The following is a 26,945-nucleotide window of genomic DNA, read 5'->3' as shown; positions in this document are numbered from 1 at the left end:
TTAGACATGTTTGCGAAGATTTTTTTTCAAACTTACACCGGGCGCACAAAAAAAAACTGCTGGGGCGCACCAGATAACACGTCAGCAGCGTCGTACGAGAAGACAATGCTGAATAAAGTCGTAATTTTTGTTATTTTTGGACCTAAATGTATTTTCGATGCTTCAACACATTCTAACTGACCCATTGATGTCACATGGACTACTTTGATTATATTTTTATTACCTTTCTGGACATGGACAGTATACCGTACGTAGATTTTCAATGAAGGGTCAACAAGCTCTCGGACTAAATATAAAACATCTTAAACTGTGTTTTGAAGATGAGCAGAGCTCTTACGAGTCCGGAACGACATGAGGATGAGTCATTAATGACATTATTTTCATTTTTGGGTGAACTATCCCTTTAAAACCATAGGGTGTCCCAATGGTCCTTTTAGGTTTGAAAAGGGTGCTCATGGGCCTTTTCAGCCGATATGCGTCCTTTTTCTGAGCTCGCACTTACTTCGCAGCAGACTTCTTCCCAACGTTACATCACAAAAATGAGGACTTGTAGGAGTGTTTAGGGTGCCATTTGGGACAGGTCCATACTGTATAACAACTCAAGCTGCAACAAAAGTCGCCGTCGATACAGTAACAGACCTGTGGACGTGTTTAATTGCACGTCAATGTGAACAATAAGTTTGTACAATCTCATTCATACGCTTGAGTATGATTTGCTTTCACCCCAGCGATGTTACACTTAGGAACAGGGTTAGGAGTGGGACTTCATTATTGCTTTTATCTAATATTACATAGCATTCATCCGAATTAGCCACCACTTAAAAGAGTTATGAATCCCATAAGATCAGGTTCCTCTAAATCCATGGCAGCATTTAGTACTTCAGATCGGATTAGTGATTGACACAACGTCTATGTAAAAAGCCGCAAGACACGACGCAACAGCCCCAGATGTCTGTCTAACCTGGCAACAATTACAACAATTTCCATTTCCCATCTGAGTGAGCACTTGGTTGATTTATCTGTCGAGCTCTTAAAGTATTCAAAATGACCTTCCATATTATCTTATTCAATGACATTGACACATTTTAAGTGTGGTTTAAGCGAACAAATGCTTGCGTGAGAAGTGCTGAGTGCTGACGTCTCACCACAGCCATGGGAACCGAGTTAAGATAGCAAAGAAAATGCACGTTTTTCCCTTGACCTTCCTTCAACCCCTAACGACTGAATAGATAGTTTCGCTTTGCGTTTGTTCACTCACAGATTCGTGCATCTTTCATTTTCCTTCCGTTTCTGTCATCTTTGCCTCTTTCATCATCACTTTAGTCTATTTCAGGTCAATGCTCTCATAAATAGCATTATCTCTGACCGGAATGACTGAGAAGGGTAATGCACGTTGGATGGCATGTGTTGCTACGCTAGACCCTATTTTAAGGGAGGATCAAACACCTGTTTCACATTTCGGTGATTATAAAACGGATCTTCAAGTTTCCTGAACACAGTGGTTGTGGTTGCATTTAATAATTTGGTTACATTAAGTCTTTCCTCTAGTAAGCCAATTGTGGTATATCACATCACTAAACATCTGTCACATGCTAAATAAAGCACATTTGCTGATATACATCTGGCACACAAATGCCATTTTATTTCATTAAAATGATTTATTTTATTTAAGTTAAGTTTACGGTGTAATGTGGGGTTTTAGCGACATCTAGTGGTAAGATTGTGAATTGCAACCAACCTCAATTTCTATACGCAATACTTTATCGTCTGATACAACGTAGGTACAAAACACACTCTGTAGAACAGTTTGTCCATTTATACACCACAGTATATAGTTATGTATAAAAAATTTATATTATTTATTTATTATATATTTAATATAGAGATCCTTCTAAAAGTTACACATTGCACCTTTAACTCAGACATGATATTAATGGCAGACTTTTGCAAAAAAAAAAACACATGCACTTGAATGAGTCACATAACCTCATATTAGGGTGCGGGCTGAGCCTCTTCAAGAAAAAAAGGACAGAATCGCCCCTGTTTGATCCTCATGTTTTGTTTTATGTTAATGCAGTCTTTGTACTTGTAAGCTCTATAACATTTCGTCACCCAAAAACGCTGCGCTTCTTTCTGTATTTTATAGCAACGCCCATGATCAAATCCATCTATAATGCATCCAGCGTAATGGAAGAATCTTTAATTCATTATTGAGAAGGGCAGAGGACTGACTGTTCTTTAATTCGATTTTTCTGTCACTCCTTTAGCTTTTTCCTCTTTAACACATACACAATTACACAGCGTGAAATCTGTTTGTTTGTCTCCAGGCTCCGGTTGGAAAACACTGCCATGCTGAGCATCATTGCTTTTTCCTTGTACGCTCATAAATCCAGGATGAATTCACAGTAAAGAATGTTGAGATCTATGTGTTTGTACCTGGAGGAGCTGCTGCCCTCTGTTGGTTCTGAGTTGCCACTGCAGTGTCCAAACCCAGTTTCCTCTTGGCCTCTAGTACTGGATTCTCAAACTGGGTTCTCTGGTTTATGTGACTGAAGATCAAAAGAAAATATTTAAAGAGACATATATACTAATGTACAATGCTTAACATTCCCATGAGATTATCAACATTTCAAGGTTTCTCTCACAATTTTGCAGTTTCAAAGCAGCTTTACGGTTAATACTGTACATATTACAGTAGCACATGCAGTATGTGACCCTGGACCACAAAACCAGTCCTATGTTGCACGGGTATGTTTGTAGCAATAGCCGATACATTGTATGTCTCAAAATTATATTTTTCAATGCTAAAAGTCTTTAGAATCATTAAATATAATATTCCTTTATTTATGTGAGTGGATGTTGCTAAGAACTTCATTTGGACAACATAAAAAATTATTTTATCAATAGATAGGTTTTTTGCACCCCCAGATTTCAGATTTTCAAATAGTTAAAATAGTGTCATATCCTAACAAACCATGGAAAGCTTATTTGCTTATTTATTCAACATTAAGATGATGTATAAATCTTAATATCAAAAACTGACCCTTTGTGCTCTAGGGTCACATACACCATACAACAAATCATTTTTCACTTTAATTTTAAGTTTAATCATCTAGGATATATAAGTCATTTCAACTATCTTGACAAGTGATGAGTTGCTGTAACTTATCAAATTAAGTCAGAATTTGCATTAGTTATGTCAACTTTGTTTAAAGTTACAGCAACTCATCACTGGTCAACACTGTTGAAATGACCTTTAAATCCAAGTTGATTAAACTAAAATCATTTAGTTTTCCTCAGTCGCTTTGGTGCATTTCTCACATCACTATTTACATTTGCACAACAAGTTAGTTCAACCTCCACAAGTCATTTTTACACTTCAAAGTAGCATTCTTTCGAACAAATTGCAAATTGCTTTTGGACATGCATCAATGGCTTTCATACAATTCTTTGCTGTTTTATAACATTATCATTTGCTTATGTCATGTCAGTCAAAATTAACTATACTTGTAAATGCTGAATAGTCATTCCATATAAAACCAATAGTCATCATTTCATTGCTTGAGTCATTACATCCAAAAATGTTGAACTAGTTTTCAAAACCATTTGTTTTTTGTATTCTTTGCCCCCCTGAAAATATCTCCAATTTCTGAACTCATGTGGCAAGAGAGAGATGAATTTCTGGATGTGCAAGAATTATTACAGTACTATGTATGTTGTGTGTTCAATTCCAATATGTACTGCACTATTTTTTACAGTTGTGCACACCTCTACCCAAAGGGAGTTTATGTTTGTTGTATTTTTTTCTTTTGCACAATGATGTGAACAAATTAGATAAGAGCGTATGCAGTAAAAATGTGAAATATACATATTCAGTGTCTTGTACTCAGTTACCTCACTAAATACAGTAATGTGTAACTTTACTGTATTTTTCAAATGGCTGTGCAATAGTATACAGGGCTGTCTTGAGTATTTTCAGGTAGTGTCACCAAGATCTCACTTTTTGCATTGGAAAACATTTATACAGTAAACTGTCATAATGAAAACATGACAAAGCCATCTGACAATCTTGTTCATAAACAATGGTGTCAGGACTTTTCATCTTGATGACACTGACACTTCATTGACATGAATACTTGGTTTTGAGAAATGACCTATGCATTTTGAGCAAGTGACACGCTTTTGCAGGTTATCAACTAGGTTTTGGTGTTTGTACTAATTGTTTTGAGAACTGCATTAACTGTTGTGCAAATGTAAATAGTGATGTGAGAAATGCACCAAAGCTTATGAGCAAAACTGTAAATGGAAAAATATATATTTTTCAATTCCCAAAATATGAACGTCTAAATGAAATTTGACACCTTCATCTTTTTTAATCATTTGTCTTTACTAGTTTAATAATTGAATAAATTGCCCTGTGGCGAGACAAATGAATTCTTAAAAAGCACAGCTCTTTAATGTTGGCTCTCAATTAATATAATGTTATAAAAGCTTAATGCACAAAAATTAGATTTAGTAAAATGCTTGTAAAAAAGTAGATTTACAGGGGTTTAGTATGAGACACAGTAACAGAAAGTATACAGTATCATCTTCCCATATGCACGATATATATCATAAATGACTCACTCAACGTAGTATGTGCCATACTGTGGGTCATCAATCTCTTCCCAGCCGTATGGTAGTTCTGATGAGAAGAAAAATGCAGTTAGTTAAAAATGTAAACACGTATAAACATTATGTGAATGACAGATGAGTGCTTTCTAACATCATTAACCAAATCATGATACTACATTATATATTTTTTTTTTACTTTTGCTGTGAAATGGAGAATATCTTGACTAAATTGATTAGAGGTAAAAACTGATTGCTTATATACAGTATGATAAACTGATAAACGAAAAAGGCGGCATATGATTTTAGCTAAAACACAACATATTTCTTAGCTTTAAAATTAATTACAAAACAGCGATACTGTGCTAAAGATGCTCAAACAGCCAAATAAACAGGCAGGGAAAGTTGCTGTGTGTGTTGCGAGCATGTGTGGATCCCCACTGCTGTACGTACATTATGCCCTGATGAGCTAATGAGGAGAAAAAGAGCTGTTCACGCTACAAAGAGCTTTAAACACATACACGCACATACAAAAGTATTGTGCAGTAACAAGCATGCAGCACAGTACTTTAAAGAGCGAATCAGCCACATTTTGTTAGATACAGTGTGTGCTCGTGTGTGAACGTGCGTAATGCGGATGGAAAAGTCAAGAGGACGCGACTGCATTCAGATTAGGTTATGCAATGGTGCCCTATGTAGCGTGTGACGACATATGTACTGTATGTGCATGTGTGCACTGCACATCCTACTGAATGAATACGCGTGTATCTGTTTATAGAGGAAAAAGCAAATATGTGTTCATTTGTTTATGTCTGTGTGTGTATATGTAAATTATTCACCTCCATCCTCGCACTGTTCGGGTAGCTTGGCCTTTTTTACCAGACGAGGGTCCAACCATGTTGTTGACTTTGTGTTGTGGCTACAAAAAAGAGACATGAATTAGACAATAGAGCTGGACTAATCGAGCCACATCATAAGGTCTCACAGGTAATACAAGGTAAGAATTGCAGCTGAGATTTTGAATATTTTGTAGATAGATAGATAGATAGATAGATAGATAGATAGATAGATAGATAGATAGATAGATAGATAGATAGATAGATAGATAGATAGATAGATAATATAGGTGGGTAGATAGATAGGTACTATAGGTGGGTAGATAGGTAGGCATGTGGGTAGGTGGGCTGGTCAGTTGATAGATACATAGATACATAGATAGACAGGCATACAGACAGACAGACAGGAAGGTACTTTAGATGGGTAGGTAGATAGGTCGGTTGGTAGGTAAGTAGGTACTGTAGGAACTGTAGGTAGATAGGTAGATATATAGATAGTAGGTAGTTAGGGATGTTGGTCAGTCAATAGATAGACATATAGACAGACAGGTAGGTACTGTAGATAGGTAGGTAGATAGGTTGGTTGGTAGATAGGCAAATAGGTTGGTAGATAGGTAGGCACAGTAGGTAGGTTGGTAGATAGGTACTACTGTAGGTGGGTAGATAGTTAGGTAGATCAGTTAGTCGATAGATAAATAGAAATAAAGATAGTTAGACAGATATAAAGACAGAGAGCTAGGTACTGTAGATAGGTAGGTAGATCAGTTAGTCGATAGATAAATAGAAATAAAGATAGATAGACAGATATAAAGACAGACAGCTAGGTAATGTAGATACGTAGGTAGATAGGTTGGTTGGTAGGTAGGTAGGTACTGTAGGTAGGTACATTTTTAGATAAATAAATACTATAGATAGATAGTTACTGTAAGTAGGTAGGTAGGTATGTGGGTAGGTAGTTATGTTGGTATGTAGGTAGGTAGGTCGGTCTATAGACAGACAGACAGATAGGTGGGTAGGTAGGTAGGTACCTTAGGTAGGTAGGTACTATAGGTCAATCAATAAATCGACAGACAGACAGACAGACAGACAGAGAGAGAGAGAGAGAGAGAGAGAGAGAGAGAGAGAGAGAGAGAGAGAGACAGACAGACAGACAGACAGACAGATAGGTCGGTTCATAGGTAGGTACTGTAGGTCGATCAACAGACAGACAGAAGAAAAGACATGTAGATAGGTGGGTGGGTGGGTAGGTAGGTAGGTATGTGGGTAGGTAGGTAGGTAGGTAGATCGGTAGGTAGGTAGATCGATCGATAGATCGGTAGGTAGGTAGATCAATAGATCGGTAGGTAGGTAGGTAGGTAGATCGATAGATCGGTAGGTAGGTCGATCGATAGATCGATAGATAGATAGATAAACGGATAGGTAGTTAATTTAGGTAGGTAGGTGATAGATGATAAAAAATATTGTGAAATTGATTCATAAATAATGGTTTTTTTGTTAGTAACTAGTCTTATAAGTGAAACAAAAAAACTTAAACTGAAAAATGTTTGGAAACCCTAAAATATTTATGATTCACGACCCAAAGCGTGCAAGCGTGCACAGACGTAGACGCTCAAACAAAACTTGTCTCTGTTCTTTAAAGGGTATCTAGGCCACACTGTGAGCTATATTTATTCTTACGCTGTGACAGCTCAACTGTTGACTTTAAAAAGCAACACAATCCTTCTTCCACATGCGAGAAACATCAGAAAAGAGTGCGAAGAGAAAGTGATAAAGCAAACGTCTGTCAAAGTAGAAAAGACAAAACTGTGTGGTGGAGCCTTAAGATTTAACTTGAACAGATATTGATGGTGGTGTTTGTTAATGATGAACGATGAAAAAGACAGTCTAATTTATATCTATATGTTTCTGTGTGTGCGTACAGTATATACTTTACATGTCAAAGATTGAAATCAATGTGAAATGAATGTTTGAAATCAAACTTTGATGCTCATTAGATTATAAGACTTCAGCCTGGATTTCACAGACAGGGTCGCATATATCTTATACTGTATATGAAGAGCCTTCAGCAGTGAAACACAATTTTGTAAACACATAGGCATGCATCTGACAAACTAAATTTGCATACTAATGCAAAACACAATAAAAACAAATGAATATAAAAGCAAATGCTGTAGTATTGTACACGGCCTGTACGACAAAAACAGTAACAAACAGAAAGCAATAACCTCTGTACAATATACAGTGCATCAAATCATATGAAGCCCAGCGCTGTGATAAAAAACATCTATTCTTTATAGTCTATGATGTATAAAAAGTGTTTTCTCAGCTTTTCTTTGAATCAACTTTAAACCCTTCATACTGAAGGCCCTACTGAGCTCATGTTCATGTTATGTCATTTGTGGATAAATTGCATACAATTTCATAGAATTTAAAGCATTAACCAGTTTGTTTCTTAAAATATTAATGTTTAAAAATACCAAATGAAAAGTCAGTTCTTATCACTAATATCAGGACTGATTTTGTGCATCACGCTGGGCATGCAATCTGTTTGATCTGATCTTAAACAACCTGCAAAATGCATAAATGAATGATTTTGTTTATATATTACACTTATATTAAACTGCATTTCAACCAAGCTATTTTATGGTGAAATAAACCACAGAATATTGCATCCATAAAAACCCAAACTGTGCTTCATCTTAAATGCTAAAGTTATTTTATAATATAACAGTGCTATGAGCCTTGTTATGTATGAACCAAACACTGACCCAAAATTACAAGCTAAATCTCTCTGTTTACAACCACACACACTCACTCTATGAAGTAGACCATGCCGGTCTCCGTATAGGCCATTTCCCAGTTGTACGGCAGAGGTTCCAAGCTGTCGTCCCTGGGTAAAGAGCTCCAGGTGCGGAGTTCCAGAGTCCCTCCGCCGCCTGTGCTGCCACCCCCGCTGGACTGAGTGTAACTGGGTACAGCCTTCCTCCACTCCTCTGTTCTCTCTATAAAAAGGTAAAAGTACAATGCAAACTACGGCAGGAAGATGATTTGCATGTCAAAGTAGGACGGTACCCGACCAAACCATTTTCCTCTTTCACATTTGCACCAGAAATGTTCCTTCTTAAAAATAACTATATTTAACCATTTTTGAAAGACAATATGAGTGCTACACAAATTTACATATCATACATATTGATGTTTGCATGCATCTACTGATGATGGAATTCACGAATACTGCTGCGGCAAATTTGGCAAGCGTTGGATGGCGAAGCAGTCAACAACATTGCAATAATACAAGAAATGCACAAGGTAACTGCATCTGTCTGTGTTTGTATGTAACAGTAGTAAGCGTGTGCACGAGCATGAAAATTAATACACTGCTATTTTTCCTCTCTGTAAGCACACTTGAAGTTTAAGGAGCCCGTTAAGCGTGTTAAAGCTGATATTGAACTACTCTGATGCAGGGACACTTAACGCACCATCAAATGTCTCTTTTAACATAAGCCGAGGGATCGTTTACTTGAACGCATGTTCAAAGACTTTTCTTCTGATTTTTGCCAAGGCTGGGATTGAATATCTCACCAGGGGTGATTTTAGCTGTGGACAAGTTGCCACCGGGTCGCAAGAACGTCCTGAAAAAAATGTGTATAATAGCTACGTAATAGTTTAATGGGGTGTTTTGTCCTTTAAGCTTCAAATCCATAATTTCCATTTTTCTACCGGGCTGCTCTCTCTCTTTAAACGCTGCATGTTAAAAGTATGCAAGGTATTTTAATGTGTTTGCTATTGTTGTTATAAGCTTTAGAGATGCTTGTGAATGATGGTTGTTGCGCATCTATCTGTTACCGTGGCAACATCTCCAAGCCCCCAAACAGAAATTGATTGGTTGCTTGGTTTTTAAATACAATATATCGGCCAGATATCGGTCTATTACAATTTTTTTTGGTATTATTTTATACGAAAATCAGCTGCACTGCTAAAAAGGCCAGTACGACTTTCATTATTGGTACGGGCGGGTTTATGCTGGTTTGGTGCAGGTCTAGCATCATAGTAGTGCTGGGCAAAGATTAATCGTGATTAATCGCATACAAAATAAAAGTGCATATATGTGTCTGTGCTGTGTGTAATAATTATGTATAATATACACATGTAAATGTTTCTTAAATACATACATGAATGTGTGTGTATTTATAGATACATAATATTTGCACACACTCATATCTTATGCAAAAAATCACTTTTACTTTGTATGCGATTAATCGGGATTAATCTTTGCCCAGCACTACATCATAGGCATGTTATTGTACTAATTATACTTAGTTAGGCTAGTTGCCTATTATGATAATTCTAAGGAAGCTGGTTTACCAAAAAATTCTGATTGATCAAACTACCCATGGCATTGTTCAAATTTACTACCCTTTCGTATTGTTTGGGATGAAAACATCCACTAAATTAGGTTGCTATAAAAATGTATGACAATTTTTTTTATTATTTTGTTTGCATAAATTTGTTAATAAACCTCAGTCCTGATCAGTCAAAACTACTAAATGTTTACAAAAATTCCAGGATTTTAACTCTTTAATTGCCAGGTTCATAAGTGATGTCACTGATTTGGGGGAAAAACACACAAAATGACTTATTTTCAATATAAAAACTGATCGTGGACTGGAATTTTTAAAATCTTTTATCACAGTCTTGGGCATGTCAAAGATAAGTAAAAACATTGGCTTCGATGCATTGTTAGTTTTTGTGCAGCATCAGATACAAAAAAATTCTCCCTCATTTAATGTTCGTGGCTGTTTTTGGCCCATTGACTTCCATTATAACGACATTTTTTAATGGCAAGTCATGACACCATATAATCAGTGTTGGGGAAAGTTACTTTTAAAAGCAATGCATTATAATACTAAGTTACGCTCCAAAAAAGTAACTAATTGCGTTATTTAGTTACTTTTCATGAAAAGTAATGCTTACGTTACTTTTAAGTTACTTTTACGTTCCTTGATCTCTTTCAGGCCTTGCAGGAGTTTTTTGATCGCAAAAATGTCAAGCTCTGGCCTGCCATCTCCGTTTCTGACTTAAATTGTTCCCACTCAGGCGCACAGAGTGCGTAATTCTACGTAAATATGTTCCGATTAATTCAGTACATTAATTTATTTTTTACTTAAATTAATTAATTAAACTGAAAAGTAACTCACATTACTTTTTAAAAAAGTAACCTAAAATATTAATGTGTACATTTAAAAAGTAATGCGTTACTTTACTCGTTACTTCAAAAAAAAGTAATATTATTACATAATGTGCGTTACTTTTAATGCGTTACCCCCAACACTGCATATAATCATGCATTCTTGATTATTGGTGGTTTTCCCTGTTGCAAAGAGGTAAAATTTGTCATTTTTACTGCTGATCACCAGGTGGGACCATTAACCCTTTAGATAGGCTTGTGCAAATTACAAAGCTTAGTTTCTGGTTTGCACATGTAGTTATATGAGTATAACAACATATTGTTGTCTGTGTGCACGTGTGTAGGTTGTATTTTTCACTCAATGGTGTATTGTTGAGTTTTTGGAAAATTTCAAAACATTTTCCCTAAATATTTGTCAATATAAGATTTGTCACCAAAAATCATTACATTTGCTAAAACACAGAAAGAGTTATGACTAAATTAAGATTTTAAAGCACACCACAGTGGATGAAAGCATCCCCAACAGTACATAAGGGTTTAACAGCCCAGTAGCAAATGGATCTGGGATCTAAAACATAACTGTATGCTGGTAGCAGCTTTTATGACCTTATGACGTTTTATTTTTTTGGCTTTCACATGCTTTTATGATCTTATGAGGTTGTATTTTTTGGCTTTTACAACACCAGCTTTTATGATCTTGTCTGCAGAACACCTTCAACACAAACACACATACATAATATGGGAGAAAAGATGCTGGAGATATCAGTCCTTCCTGTCGACACTCAAGGCTTATAAAAGCAAATGCACAGGTTCATTCACCAGTAAATATTTAAACCGTTTGTTAAAAGCAGGCGTTGGCACTAAGGTCATGTACTAGAGCTCAAGCACACACAAGCAAGCTATTATAGGCCATGATAGCATGCTTACCATATGCTCCTAGAGTAAACACAGACTCTCAAGCATAAATCAGGCCCTAAGCTTTGAAAGCACAATCACGGTTCTTCAAAAGGATTGTAAAGTTATACTGTGAACTAATGAGAGCAGTTTCCTCGTGTTAAGCTACGCTTGCCTCGCAGCGTCAAGTTCTCCTTGAGATAAAGGACAAGGTCCTCATCTGTGAGATCATATAGGGACTTGCCAATTTTTACACAAGTGAAGCGGACTGCAGAAAATGACTGAAGCCCAAATGACAAACTGTCCTGTCTAAAGCACTGTATATTACACGATTGGTTCCCCCCTTAAATTAAAGTACATTGGGAATATTATGTCAAAGCTGCCAGGATGGGAACTATTAGGGAACTGGTGCATTTTTGGGATGGTTCTCCATATAATAATACCCATAAGCCCTTGCACCTTTGAAACTATATGCGATGATTCAGCTTTGGATGTGAGCCTTAATCTGCCACAGCATTTTATGTGTAAACCTAAAATTAAGCAATAATACATTTTAAGTAAATATGAAGAACTCACAAGCAAAACCCTAAGTGCATCTGATAATTCTTATAAATTGCATTTTTTGTCAGGCTCTTATGTTTAAGTTCAGAAATGTAATGGCAAATGCCTTATTTTCACAAATATCACTTCATTGGTATCCAGTCCCTCCAGAAAAATGCAATTATGCGATCGCATGATTCAATGCATAATCAGACAAAGTCTGCATATTTATGCGGGGGGGCGGGATTTATAATTTATATGCGCACTTTCACCACATAAATTGTAGATTTCTGCTCGCAAAATATGCGGGGCTTGCATGATTTCATAATCCCCGCATTTTCATAGCATAAACTCATATATATCTTAGCGATAAGTTGAAAAATGGTGCATTTACTTCACACATGCGCAGCCATGTCCCCCGTGTTATCATGGGAATGTTAGGAAGTGATGTAATTACGCGACGTGAACATCAATAAAAAGCTGCAAACAGTTTTTGCAAGTTCACACAGTTCTTGCAAATTTCCGCACATTTTGGCAAGTTCCCGCGATTTCATCGCATAAAATTGTATAAATATCCCATATATTCCATCGCATTTTTAAAGAAAATTTGCAACAAGATCAAGGATTTTTGAACAAAGATTTTTTGGCAAAATATCCGGTATACCTCCTTTAACTGGGTAAAAAACTATTTCAGCTTAAAGCACATGCGTTCTTTCAGTTCTTCTTCCGTGCACTTAGAGGACTTTGCTAAAAAATCATTGTGGCATTTAATGAATTTCAAACCCTTATTTCTGAATGGCCTGAGGCCGAGATTAATTACATACGTACATACATATACGTGCATTCGGTTAATATCATTATCTTATTTTGACGGAGGTGGTGTTTAGCAGATTATATTTTAATGCTAACATGTACATGCAAACACAAACAGTATGTCTAAAAAAAACACAGAATAACCCGTTAACTGACCCGGGATGCCGTTTGGCAGCTGTGGTCGCTCTTCATCTTCTTCCTCCTCAGGAACGACACTGTCCTTGCGGTCCATCTTGCTGACAGAAGTGGTTCGCTTTCGTTGGACCTCAGAGCCGTAATCCTCTTCAAACAGAACCTGGTCAACCAGGTCAGGCTGAACCAAGTTGGGTTCAGCAGGGGGTGTAGGGGTCCCATAGAAGTTACCTGAAGAGATTTAAAAAAAAGAAGACCCCATCAAATGTGCTTTCAATGTATACATATGTAACCCTGCCTGTGAAATCCAGACTAAAGTCTCATAAAATAAAAATTTGATGATGAAAGTTTGGTTTTAATCATTGATGACCTTCCCCCATCAATATTAAACATATCAAGGTTGTATTTTGACTGAATGTTCTTTACATAATGTAGGATGATTCACAAAAGTAAATACAAAAATATAGCTGCAAGCAGCAATACCGGGGTCAAGCCGAAAAGGGCACAGAAGGGTGTAAAGTTGAGTTTGGATAAGAATACTAAAGAACCTATGTAAACCTCATGATTTCAGATGAAAAAACCACAAAAGTAATCAACAAAAATAATCTATGTTCTTGTCTACTGCAATCGTCCTTCTGTTATTGACAATCATGGAACATTAGAGCACTGAAGGACATGTGAGTGATGTTTGCAGTGGCATAAAACACAACATGTCACAACATGTTACAACAAGTTAAATCAGTCAAAAGAGACCATCCTCATGTCTCTACGATGTTCTGATGCAGAGAAAAAGCTCTTTCAAAACGGTTCATAAGGTATTCTCATTGGTTGCTAGAGAGTAAATTCACATCCACCAGTGATTATAGACCAAGCCATATGAAATGAAGAATCCATGATGACTCATAGTTTTAGATGTGTTTTTGCAGTAGTTTTAGGCAAATATAGCTATTTTCTATCTCCAAACCACTAGGTGGCGCTATGACAGAATCGTGCATGCAACCTCAGGTCATGACTGCGTTACATCTAGCTAGTTTCATGACTAAACACTTTAGTTCAGCAAAGAAATAGTTGTATGACCATAGGGCTTGCTTGATATGAAAGATTTTGTTCAATTATAGGGCCACCTAGTGGTTCAGGCATACCAATTTTTTTGTGTGGCCTCAGACTCTGCTCATACATCAGCGTATCAAATCTGGTGAAAAAATCTCTTTTCGTTGCGAAGTTATAACCATTTATGTGTAAAAAACACAAAATGTAAAGGTAATTTTTCGTTTTTTGCAATTTTCGGCCATTTCTGATGAAAATTTTAATATAACGCCAATAGAGTTTTTTGTTCAGAAGGTAATGCAATGTTCTTCCTATGGCATTTTCGAGTCGATCGGAATAACGCTCGCGGAGATATTCGCGCATGTTTTTTAAGTGCTATTTTGCCGCGCAGGGTTAACCGTAAGGCGAATTCTGGCATGTTTGGTATCGTTGGACTCGGCAACTATTCAGAACTCCAAAGAAACAAGTCCCGTGAAAATATGTCAATCGGAGCCAAAGTTATAGGCGTTTAAAGCATAAGTCTGACCACTAGGTGGCGCTGTGACGAAACTCTGCATGCACCCTATGTTCCTGACTCGCATCACAAGTACCAAGTATCGTGTCAATAGGCTTAAGTTTGCCGAAGATACAGCCTCAAATCCGTTTTTTTGCGCTCTACGTAAAATTCGTTGACGCGGTTTACGAAAACAGATTGACGAATTGACATGAATTCCATAACTTTTTGCCGTGAGGGTCTGTAGATGCTACATACCGATTTTTGTTGAAATCGGGCAAAAGCTCTAGGACGAGTTCGCAAAAGTAGGTTTTACGAATAATTCAAAATGGCGGAAAAAATTTCATGACGGAAAATGACGTCATAGGGTCCAATCGAATCGTCTTGAGCCAAGGAATCAGAGGAAGCAAGAATTTTGTTTCTAGGACTTACGGATCAGAAGTTATAAGCAAAAACATAAGTGCAAATTTGGACTGTTGGTGGCGCTAGCGGGTTAGAGATAGAGACTCCAAATTTGCTATGGGGACACATTGGACTGTCCTTTATCAGTGTGCCAAATTTCATAACTTTCCTACGTACGGTTCTATGGGCTGCCATAGACCGCAATGGCGGAAGAAGAAGAAGAAGAAGAAGAAATATAGCTGCAAGCAGCGATACCGGGGTCAAGCCAAACATGGCAAAAAATGATTCATACGTGATGACTGCCATGATTTAACATCTAAGTTTGCATTAGTTTTATGAAAAAAACAATTTATTCGTATCTTGAGACCACTAGGTGGCACTGTGCTGAAAGAATAGATGGTGCCTCAGGTCATGACTGTGATGACACAAACCAAATTTAGTGTAAATACAATAAAGCGATACGGAGATATAGCCTTAAATGACTTGACCACTAGGGGGCACTGCCCAAAAATAAATTGTGACTCAGGTCTTGATTGTGATGACACCCACCAAATTTGGTGTGAATACAATAAAGAGATGCAGAGATATAGCCTTAAATGACTTGACCACTAGGGGGCACTGACCAAAAAATAAATTGTGACTCAGGTCTTGTTTGTGATGACACCCACCAAATTTGGTGTAAATACGATAAAGAGATGCAGAGATATAGCTTCAAATCTCTTGACCACTAGGGGGCACCGAAAAGTTTACAAGTCCTCCCAGAACATGTTGCTGATGAACCATACCAAGTTTCATAACAATACGCAATTGCGTTTCTGAAATACTTAAACTTAAAGAAAAATTCAAAATGGCCGACACACAAAATGGCCGACCAAAAACCATTTGGTATCGTTTGACTCGGCATGCCTCATGAAATCTAACAAGACCAGTCTCATAATTTTACATTCAAATTTGCAGTAGTTATAAGCAAAAATAGACATTTTTTTATATATCGTGACCAGTAGGGGGCAGTGTGGCGAAATGGTGCATGCACCCTCAGGGCATCACTGTTATGACATTTACCAAGTCTCATATTAATACGCATAAGTTTTGCGAAGATACAGGCTCAAACACATTTTGACGTGCTCGCTCTCGCATTCTTTGATGCATTATACGACAACGGATAGGTCTACCGAAAATCTTTTGATAACTTTTTGTATAGAGTGTCTATAGACGATGCATACCAAAAATCAAGCCAATCACACGAGCGCTCTAGAAGGAGTTCGAAAAAGTAGCTGTTCAATATAATTCAAAATGGCCGACAGGAAGTAGGTTTGACTCAGACATATTTGGTACAGTCGGACTCAGCATGAGCCAAGGAATCAATAGAGTGAAGTCTTATGTCATAGTGGCAATTTAATCAAATGATATAAAGATTTTAAAAAATTGTTTTACATATCCTGACCACTAGGTGGCGCCGTCCTAAAGATTTATAGGTGCGCTCAGAACATGTCACTGATGAACCATGCCAAATTTCGTAGCGATACGCCATTCTGTTTGTGAAATACTGAGCTTAATGAGAAAATTCAAAATGGCCGACACCCAAAATGGCCGAGCGAAAACCGTTTGGTATCGTTTGACTCGGCATGCCTCAAGGAATCTAACAAGACCACCTTCATGATTTTAGACTCAAGTTTGAAGTAGTTATAAGCGAAAATAAGCATTTTTCGAATCTCGTAACCACTAGGTGGCGCTGTGACGAAACGTTGCAGGCACCCTCAGGTCATGACTGTTATGACATATACCAATTTTCGTGTCGATACAATAAAGTTTTGCGAAGATAAGGCCTCACGTCCGTTTTGGCGTGCTCGCCGCCATATATTTTGTCAATTTATATGAGAACGCATTGGTCTATCAAAAAGCTTTTGATAACTTTTTGTCTTGGGTGTCTCTAGATGCTACATACCAAAGGACATGCAAATCGGACAAACGGTCTAGGAGGAGTTCGAAAAAGTAGGTTTTTCAAAAAATTCAAAATGGCGGAAAGATGTGCATGACACAAATGACATCAATGTGTGCATTTGAATCACCATGAGTCAAGGATTCAGAGGAAACAAGAATTTTGTTTCTAGGACTCATGGGTCAGAAGTTATGAGCATGAACATAAGTGGATTTTTGGACTGTTGGTGGCGCTAGAGGGTTTGAGTCAGACACACCAATGTTGCTATAGTAACTTCTGAGACTGTCCTCTACATGTGTGCCAAAATTCATAACTTTCCTATGTACGGTTCTATGGGCTGCCATTGACTTTCGGCGGAAGAACGAGGAAGAAAAATAATAATAAATATAGCTGCAAGCAGCGATACCGGGGTCAAGCCAAACGTGGCAAAAAATGATTCATACGTGATGACTGCCATGATTTAACATCTAAGTTTGCATTAGTTTTATGAAAAAAAGCAATTTTTTCGTATCTTGAGACCACTAGGTGGCACTGTGCCGAAGGAATAGATGGTGCCTCAGGTCATGACTGTGATGACACCCACCAAATTTGGTGTAAATACAATAAAGCGATACGGAGATATAGCCTTAAATGACTTGACCACTAGGGGGCACTGACCAAAAAATAAATTGTGACTCAGGTCTTGATTGTGATGACACCCACCAAATTTGGTGTAAATACAATAAAGAGATGCAGAGATATAGCCTTAAATGACTTGACCACTAGGGGGCACTGACCAAAAAAATAAATTGTGACTCAGGTCTTGATTGTGATGACACCCACCAAATTTGGTGTAAATACGATAAAGAGATGCAGAGATATAGCTTCAAATCTCTTGACCACTAGGGGGCACCGAAAAGTTTACAAGTCCTCCCAGAACATGTTGCTGATGAACCATACCAAGTTTCATAACAATACGCAATTGCGTTTCTGAAATACTTGAACTTAAAGAAAATTCAAAATGGCCGACACACAAAATGGCCGACCAAAAACCATTTGGTATCGTTTGACTCGGCATGCCTCATGAAATCTTACAAGACCAGTCTCATAATTTTACATTCAAATTTGCAGTAGTTATAAGCAAAAATAGACATTTTTTATATCTCGTGACCAGTAGGGGGTAGTGTGACGAAATGGTGCATGCACCCTCAGGTTATCACTGTTATGACATATACCAAGTCTCATATTAATACGCAAAAGTTTTGCGAAAATACAGGCTCAAACACATTTTGGCGTGCTCGCCCTCGCATTCTTTGATGCGTTATACGACAACGGATAGGTCTACCGAAAATCTTTTGATAACTTTTTGTCTAGAGTGTCTCTAGATGATGCATACCAAAAATCAAGTCAATCACACGAGCGCTCTAGGAGGAGTTCGAAAAAGTAGCTGTTCAATATAAATCAAAATGGCCGACAGGAAGTAGGTTTGACTCTGACATATTTGGTACAGTCGGACTCAGCATGAGCCAAGGAATCAATAGAGTGAAGTCTTATGTCATAGTGGCAATTTAATCAAATGATATAAATATTTAAAAAAAATATTTTACATATCCTGACCACTAGGTGGCGCCGTCCTAAAGATTTATAGGTGCGCTCAGAACATGTCACTGATGAACCATGCCAATTTTCGTAGCGATACGCCATTCTGTTTGTGAAATACTGAACTTAATGAGAAAATTCAAAATGGCCGACACCCAAAATGGCCGACCGAAAACCGTTTGGTATCGTTTGACTCGGCATGCCTCAAGGAATCTAACATGACCAACTTCATCATTTTAGACTTAAGTTTGAAGTAGTTATAAGCGAAAATAGGCATTTTTCGAATCTCGTGACCACTAGGTGGCGCTGTGACGAAACGTTGCAGGCACCCTCAGGTCATGACTGTTATGACATATACCAAGTTTCGTGTCGATACAATAAAGTTTTGCGAAGATAAGGCCTCACGTCCGTTTTGGCGTGCTCGCCGCCATATATGTTGTCAATTTATATGAGAACGCATTGGTCTATCAAAAAGCTTTTGATAACTTTTTGTCTTGGGTGTCTCTAGATGCTACATACCAAAGGACATGCAAATCGGACAAATGGTCTAGGAGGAGTTCGAAAAAGTAGGTTTTACGAAAAATTCAAAATGGCGAAAAGATGTGCATGACACAAATGACATCAATGTGTGCATTTGAATCATCATGAGCCAGGGATTTAGAGGAAACAAGAATTTAGTTTCTAGGACTCATGGGTCAGAAGTTATGAGCATGAACATAAGTGGATTTTTGGACTGTTGGTGGCGCTAGAGGGTTTGAGTCAGACACACCAATGTTGCTATAGTAACTTCTGAGACTGTCCTCTACATGTGTGCCAAAATTCATAACTTTCCTATGTACGGTTCTATGGGCTGCCATTGACTTTCGGCGGAAGAACGAGGAAGAAAAATAATAATAATAATAATAAGAAAACTAACAATAACAATAGGGTTCTACGCCCCTTCGGGGCTTGACCCCTAATAATAATAATAATAATAATAATAATAAGAAAACTAACAATAACAATAGGGTTCTACGCCCCTTCGGGGCTTGACCCCTAAATATAGCTGCAAGCAGCAATCACCGGGGTCAAGCCAAAAAGGGCACAGCAGAAAGTAAAGTTGAATTCGGATGAGCAGTTTAAAGAACCTGGGAAAATCTCTTGATTTCAGACTAAATAATATAACAGTTATCAGCTAAAAAGCTGTGTTTTCATTCAGTGTCATCTCTCCCTCTCTTTCGTCGAGCATTGATAACTAGAACACTGACGTAAAAATGAGTGGTGCTTCTAGTGGCAATACTCAGCTCACAAAATGTTACAGTGGTGTTAATGAGTCAAAAGAGCCCACCCCCATGTCTCTGCGATGTTCTGATGCAGAGAAAAAGCTCTTGCAAAAACAGTTGATAACGTATTCTCATTGGTTGCTAGAGAGTAAATGGACATCCACTAGTGATTATAGTCAAAGCCATGAAAGGAATAATCCATGATGACTTATGGTTTTAGATGTGTTGTTGCAGTAGTTTTAGGCAAAAAATGCGTTATTCTATCTCAAAACCAGTAGGTGGCGCAATGACAAAATTGTGCATGCAACCTCAGGTCATAACTGTGTTACATCTAGCTAGTTTTATGACTATACACTTTAGTTTAGTGAAGAAACAGTTGTATGACCATAGGGTGGCTTGATTTCAAAGGTTTTGTTAAATTATAAGGCCAACTAGTGGTGCAACCATACAATTTTTTTTTGTGTAGCCTCAGACTGTGGTCGTACATCAGCGTATCAAATATGGTGAAAAAATCTCTTTGCGTTACGAAGTTATAGCCATTTATGTGTAAAAACACAAAATTTAAAGGTAATTTTTCGTTTTTTGCAATTTTCAGCCATTTCTGATGAAAATTTTAATACAATGCCAATGGAACTTTTTGTTCAGAAGGTAATGCAATATTCTTCCTATGATGTTTTCGAGTCGATCAGAATTACGCTCGCGGAGATATTCGCGCGTGTTTTTTAAGTGCTATTTTGCCGCGCAGGGTTAACCGTAAGGCCAATTCTGGCATGTTTGGTATCGTTGGACTCGGCGACTATTCAGGACTCCAAGGAAACAAGTCCCATGAAAATACGTCGATCACAGCCAAAGTTATAGGTGTGTAAAACATTCGTCTTACCACTAGGTGGCGCTGCGACGAAACTGGGCATGCACTCTCAGTTCCTGACTGGCATCACAAGTACCAAGTGTCGTTTCAATAGGATTAGGTTTGGCGAAGATACAGCCTCAAATCCGTTTTTTTGCACTCTACTTAAAATTTGTTGACGCGGTTTACGCAAACAGATTGGCGAATCGACATGAATTCCATAACTTTTTGCCGTGAGAGTCTGCAGATGCTACATACCGATTTTCGTGGAAATCGGGCAAAAGCTCTAGGACGAGTTCGCAAAAGTAGGTTATACGAATAATTCAAAATGGCGGAAAAATTTTCATGACGGAAAATTACGTCATAGGGTCCAGTCGAATCGTCTTGAGCCAAGGAATCAGAGGAAACAAGAATTTCGTTTCTAGGACGTACGGGTCAGAAGTTATAAACAAAAACGTAAGTGCAACCTTAGACTGTTGGTGGCGCTAGAGGGTTGGAGTTAGAGACTCCAAATTTGCTGTGGGGACACATTGGACTGTCCTTTATCAGTGTGCCAAATTTCATAACTTTCCTACGTACGGTTCTATGGGCTGCCATAGACCGCAATGGCGGAAGAAGAAGAAGAAGAAGAAGAATAATAATAATAATAAGAAAACTAACAAATACAATAGGGGTCTTCGCCCCTTCGGGGCTTGACCCCTAATAATAATAATAATAAGAAAACTAACAAATACAATAGGGGTCTTCGCCCCTTCGGGGCTTGACCCCTAATAATTGTGCTTGCTAGTAAATAAATTACTGGAGTTATTGGTAAATTATATCTCCACCTCTCATTTAGTCTCTCTCTTTGCTCAGGAGTTGTAGGTGTCGACTATCCATATATAGTGTGAAATGTTATATATTTTTAATTTAGTGATGCCGTGAAAGCAGTAACACTCACCACTGGATTCAGTAATGAAACTTCATATCTTCTCATGCAAAAATCAGCTCATTAATATGCAGCGCAAACAACTGTGCAGCCAATCAGTGAAGCAGCATAATGAATTTAAATGAATGTCTAATTGGCTGGTTTATAGCGTGTGTATGTGTAGCTCGAAGGTGCGAGCTTCATTATCTTCTCTTGATGCCAGACTAAGAGAATTAATCTAAGTATTAGACGCAGCCAATGGGAACACATCTATTCAAATCAACCGTTCAACCTTCGCTAATTATATGCAGATTAATTTAAATGATCTAAATTTGTTGTTTTGTTTATTCGTTCCCTTCATCCTGAAAATAAATTTGCATCCCCTAAACATAATTGGAGTCGTTTTAAGGTCACAAAATCATTTTTTTCAATGTAAAATATAATCCTTATCAGTCGAGTTTAATCTCCTTTTAGACTGTAAATTTCAAAACACATATTTGGCAAATAAGAACAGAAAGCACAAGGGAATCGACTTTTTTACAAGCAATTAGCTACCGTTGATAACACCGCACACCTTCCATGAATATGCCGTGATGAATGTTCATCTAATCCTTCTTCATTATACTAATTAGATCTCTTTTTATCCAGTGTCAGGGAGTAAGGACACATTCTGTGTTGCTTGCATAATATTTGGTATGCATTGTGCGCATCCTTATGCGTAACCAGTCAGAGCTTGACTTTTGAAAATTGGCATAAAATTTAGGCCACAACCTTTTCTTGCTATAAACCGCCCACATAGAGAGGTGGGTCAACTAATCATCATGTAAAACATCCAATTACAGTAAACTTTTATGTTTAATGTGACATTAAGGCTAAGTAAATCTAGGCTATGCAGAATCCAACCGTTTGTATTTATTTCACATTTATACTACACGTTTTAAGTTGTTTGTTATGAATAATGGTAACACTTTACAATAAGGTTGTATTTGTTAACATGTCAATCCATTAGATAACATGAACTTTCGATTTACAATACTTAATCAGCATTTATTCGTTTTAGTTCATGTTAATTTAAACATTTATTCATTAATTAAAAGTAACCAAAAGTTGTAACTTTTCATTAGTTAATGCACAATGAACTGTATTGGCATTAACAAAGATTAATAAGTGCTAAAAAACTATATTGCTCACTATATAGTTCATGTTAGCTAATGCATTTATTAATGTTAACAAATACAACTTTATTGTACACTTTTACCAAAATGATTGGGTATTTACTGTAATATGCGACCCTTGACCACAAAACTTAAGGCCTTAAGTCACACATGTATTTTGTTGCAATATACATTGTATATGTCAAAATTATAGATTTTTCTTTTATGCCAAAAATCATTAGGGTATATAGTAAAGATATTTTGTAAATTTACTACCATAAATATATATTTAAAAAAATGTTTTTATTATTATTAATTTGTGTTGCTGAGGATTTCATTTGAACCACTTTAAAGGGGACATTTCACAAGACTTTTTTAAGATGTCAAATAAATCTTTGGTGTCCCCAGAGTACATATGTGAAGTTTTAGCTCAAAGTTTTTGACATTTTTGGGTGTGTCGTTTAAACGCAAATGAGTTGATATCTGCACTTAATGGCAGTGCCGTGGCTGGATAATGCAGATTAAGGGGTATTATCCCCTTCTGACATCACAAGGGGAGCCAAATTTCAATGACCTATTTTTTCACATGCTTGGAGAGAATGGTTTACCAAAACTAAGTTACTTTTTTGTCACATTTTCTAGGTTGATAGAAGCCCTGGGGACCCAATTATAGCAATTAAACATGAAAAAAGTCAGATTTTCTCAATATTTTGATTTATTTAACTTTCAGATGATGTATAAATCTCAATTTCCATTTTATGGTCCAGGGTCACATATAACAAATATGTAGTCCCAATACAACAAACAAGATTTCCATGGTCTGTATATGTATTCGAATTTCATTATAGTAAAAGCTTATTTATTCCCTTTCATTTATTTAATAAAGTACTGTGTATTTCTTTGCTCAATTTAATCATATTTTCTTTGATTTCTTGTGAATTACTCAGTCAGAACTCTCAGTCAGCAAAAGAAATTCCAACATGATGTCTGTTCATTCATTTATCTGTGACTCACCAGACAGTAAGTACAGTGAATTGTTCTGCAGTTTATTCCTGTACACAGATCGGCACCCATAAGATTCTCTGCGTCTGTTCGCTTTCAACAAACAGTAAATCTTTATTGATCTGGATCAAGTCTTAATTCGACCAAGCTTTCTTAGACAGGATTATATTAAAAGCTGCCTTGAGGGCTGTAAATGTATCAACACTACTGGAATGAGGGATTTGGGAACGTCTACCATCTTTACTATTGCACAAGCACAGACTCAAAGAGACATTCAATATGTTGCCAATCTAAAACACATGGCATCAAATACATCAGATGTTTAGTACAGATGTTCAAGTGCATAAAACTTTTGAGTACATAATAGGACCTCATAAATTAAAGAGGACATATCATGAAAAACGGACTTTTTCCATGTTTAAGTGCTATAATTGGGACCTCAGTGCTTCTATCAAACTAGAAAATGTGAAAAAGATCAACCCAGTAACTTAGTTTCACTGCAAGCATGTGAAAAAATAGCTCATTGAAATTTGACTCCCCTTGTGATGTCAGAAGGGGATAATACCACCCCTTAATCTTCACTATCCAACCACAGCACTGCATTTTAATACAGAGATCAGCTCATTTGCATTTAAAGGACACACCCAAAAATGGCACATTTTTGCTCACACCTACAAAGTGGCAATTTTACCATACTATAATAAATTAACTGTGGAGTATTTTGAGCTTAAACTTCACATATGTACTCTGGGGACACCAAAGATGTATTTGACATCTTAAAAAAGTCTTGTGAAATGTCCCCTTTAAAGAAATAGTTCATGCCAAATTAAAAAAAGTTCTGTTACAAGGGTTTTACTTTTAAAATAATCTGGATTTGGGTAAATATGATCAGATTGAAATCTTTAAAAACATTAACTTCTGAGCTCAGTTTGAGACATTGATGAGATCTCTTCTGAAACTCCAATGGAGACATTTGTGAGACTTCAGAGTCTTTTATCAGGTAAAGCATTCGAAGCGCAAAATAGATTTAAGAAAAAATTATATTTGCTCTCCATTTAATCTAATTAATGTCAATGAGTAATAACTGAGATATTAAAGAGATCTCATTTGTGTTTTTTCTTATGGGTATACAGCAACTGTCGTTGAATAGGATATGCAAGAATCTTTTCAACACTTCTCCACAAAATTAAAATACCAAACAATTAGGTTGAGTTAATAAAAAACTTTGTTTAGTCTCTGGGAAATATTGAGCGGGACACATATGGACATTACTGACTGGCATGGCTCCCTGTCCCAACAGGATATGCTTGGCATAAGTTTGGCCCACTATAGGCATGGAGCGACACTAAACTACACTCGCCTGGCACGCTACAGTATCTGTCTCTCGAGATAGAGACAACCAAAGACACCAGACTGCTGACAAACACACACACACAGCTTTGTTGCTTTTCATTAATGAACAGGAGAGTAGAGCACGGTCACTTCAGAAAATAAATAGATGCATTTTTTTTACTTCACAATACTTTGTTCCTGAGCCACATTCAAGCTGCTATATTCATATATCAAATATTACAGGACTGCTGTTACAGACTGCTAAATTTACCTTCGTTATGTGTTTTTTTTAGAGGTTCACCTCAAACTCAGTACAGCACGCTTGCACCGTGTAAAGCTGTTCTAATGAATCACTGTCTGTGTGATTCGGAGGCTAAATCTGTCATACGTTTTCGAGGATACAGTTTGTCATTACATCCCTTTAGCAAAAAATGAATGCGTTGAGGTGTTGGTGAAGGGTCTTAACAGTTCTGCTGGTAGAGTAACATTAAAACTAATGTAGATTCACATTTTTAGAAGTAAAGCATTTCAATTTTCAATGTTTGTTAGCAACAAAAGACTATTAACAGAATAACAGAAATGTTATTTGGATGTTTAAGATTCATCCCAGCAAGCAAATTTGCATTTAAAAGATGTCTAATAGTCGTCAAAACATCTAGGTTTACATAATCTGGGCTGTCACTGAAAATTTTATAGACGTCTAATCATATTCCAAAAATAAATGAAATAAGTAAATGAAACCAAACAGCCTGTAATCACTGCTGACTTTGCTTATATCATGCCTCACAAGTTATTTTGGCAAAAACATGTAACCAAATTCATATTCATTTTGAATTATAAAAGTGGGTTACTCACAGCTGGACTACATTAGTGCTTTAGTTAACCTAGATAGTGAAATTGCTATATATATCAGGTCTTTAGTTAAAGGAACACTCTACTTTTTTGAAAATATTCTAATTTTTCAGCTTCTCTAGAGTTAAATATTTTATTTTTACCATTTTGGAATCCCTTCAGCTGATCTCAGGGTCTGGTGCTAGCACTTTTAGCATAGCTTAGCATAATCCATTGAATCTGATGAGACCATTAGCATCGTGCTCAAAAATAGCCAAAGATTTTACTATTTAAAACGTAACTCTTCTGTGGTTATATTGTGTACTAAGACCAACGAAAATTTAAAGTTGTGATTTTCTAGGCAGATATGCTAGGAACTATACTCTTATTCTGGCGTAATAATCAAGGACTTTGCTGCCGTAACATGGCTGCAGCAGGCGCAATGATATTACGCAATTACCGAAAATAGTCCCCTTAGTATCTTTCAATAGCAGGGGACTATTTTCAGGCACTTCGTAATATCATTGCGCCTCCTGCAGTCATGTTACAGCAGCAAAATCCTTGATTATTACGCCAGAATAAGAGTATAGTTCCTAGCCATATCTGCCTAGAAAATCACAACTTTTAATTTTCTGTTGGTCTTAGTATAACTACAGAAGAGTCAAGTTTTACATAGGAAAAATATCGAAACTCTCTGGTTATTTTTGAGTGCAATGCTAATGGTCTATTCAGATTCAATGGATTGTGTAAGCGGTAGCACCAAACCCGCAGATCGGCTGAATGGATTTCAAAACGTTAAAAATCTAATGTTTAACTCTAGGTGAGCTGGAAAATGAGTATATTTTCAAAAAAAGTGAAGTTTCCCTTTAACCTAGATACTGAAATTGCTATATATCAGGTCTATAGTTAACCTAGATGGTGAAATTGCTATAAACAGTATCAGGTCAATAGTTAACCTAGATGGTGAAATTGCTTTCAGGTCTATAGTTATACCTAGATGGTGTGGCTATTGCTTGCTGGGATGTAACAAAACTGTTTGTTTTTTTCTATGGCGTTGTGTAGCACCTTCGCTAATTTTAAGCTGAGGTTTTGGTTGTGCGAAAATAAAATGCTGCATTATTGCAGCTTTGCTGTTGT

General features: G+C 36.9%; 1 protein-coding gene across 6 annotated transcripts in view; it reads right to left on the bottom strand.

Moving 5' to 3' along the window:
• magi3b (membrane associated guanylate kinase, WW and PDZ domain containing 3b) overlaps positions 1-26,945 on the bottom strand; it is a 137,414-nt gene that overhangs the window by 24,169 nt on the left and 86,300 nt on the right. For all 6 annotated transcript variants that reach the window (XM_065279710.2, XM_065279707.2, XM_065279708.2 and 3 more), the window contains 5 exons: positions 13,039-13,245; positions 8,263-8,449; positions 5,451-5,530; positions 4,627-4,684; positions 2,437-2,549 (listed from right to left, as the gene is read on the bottom strand). In XM_065279710.2, coding sequence (XP_065135782.2) covers positions 2,437-2,549; positions 4,627-4,684; positions 5,451-5,530; positions 8,263-8,449; positions 13,039-13,245 — 645 coding nt within the window. The remainder of the gene's footprint in view (positions 1-2,436; positions 2,550-4,626; positions 4,685-5,450; positions 5,531-8,262; positions 8,450-13,038; positions 13,246-26,945) is intronic.

Source organism: Paramisgurnus dabryanus, chromosome 7 (genome assembly GCF_030506205.2).
Source record: "Paramisgurnus dabryanus chromosome 7, PD_genome_1.1, whole genome shotgun sequence".
NCBI classification, from domain to species: domain Eukaryota; kingdom Metazoa; phylum Chordata; class Actinopteri; order Cypriniformes; family Cobitidae; genus Paramisgurnus; species Paramisgurnus dabryanus.
The sequence above is the reverse complement of the archived record's forward strand: the minus strand, read 5'-3'. Positions and strand labels throughout refer to the sequence as shown.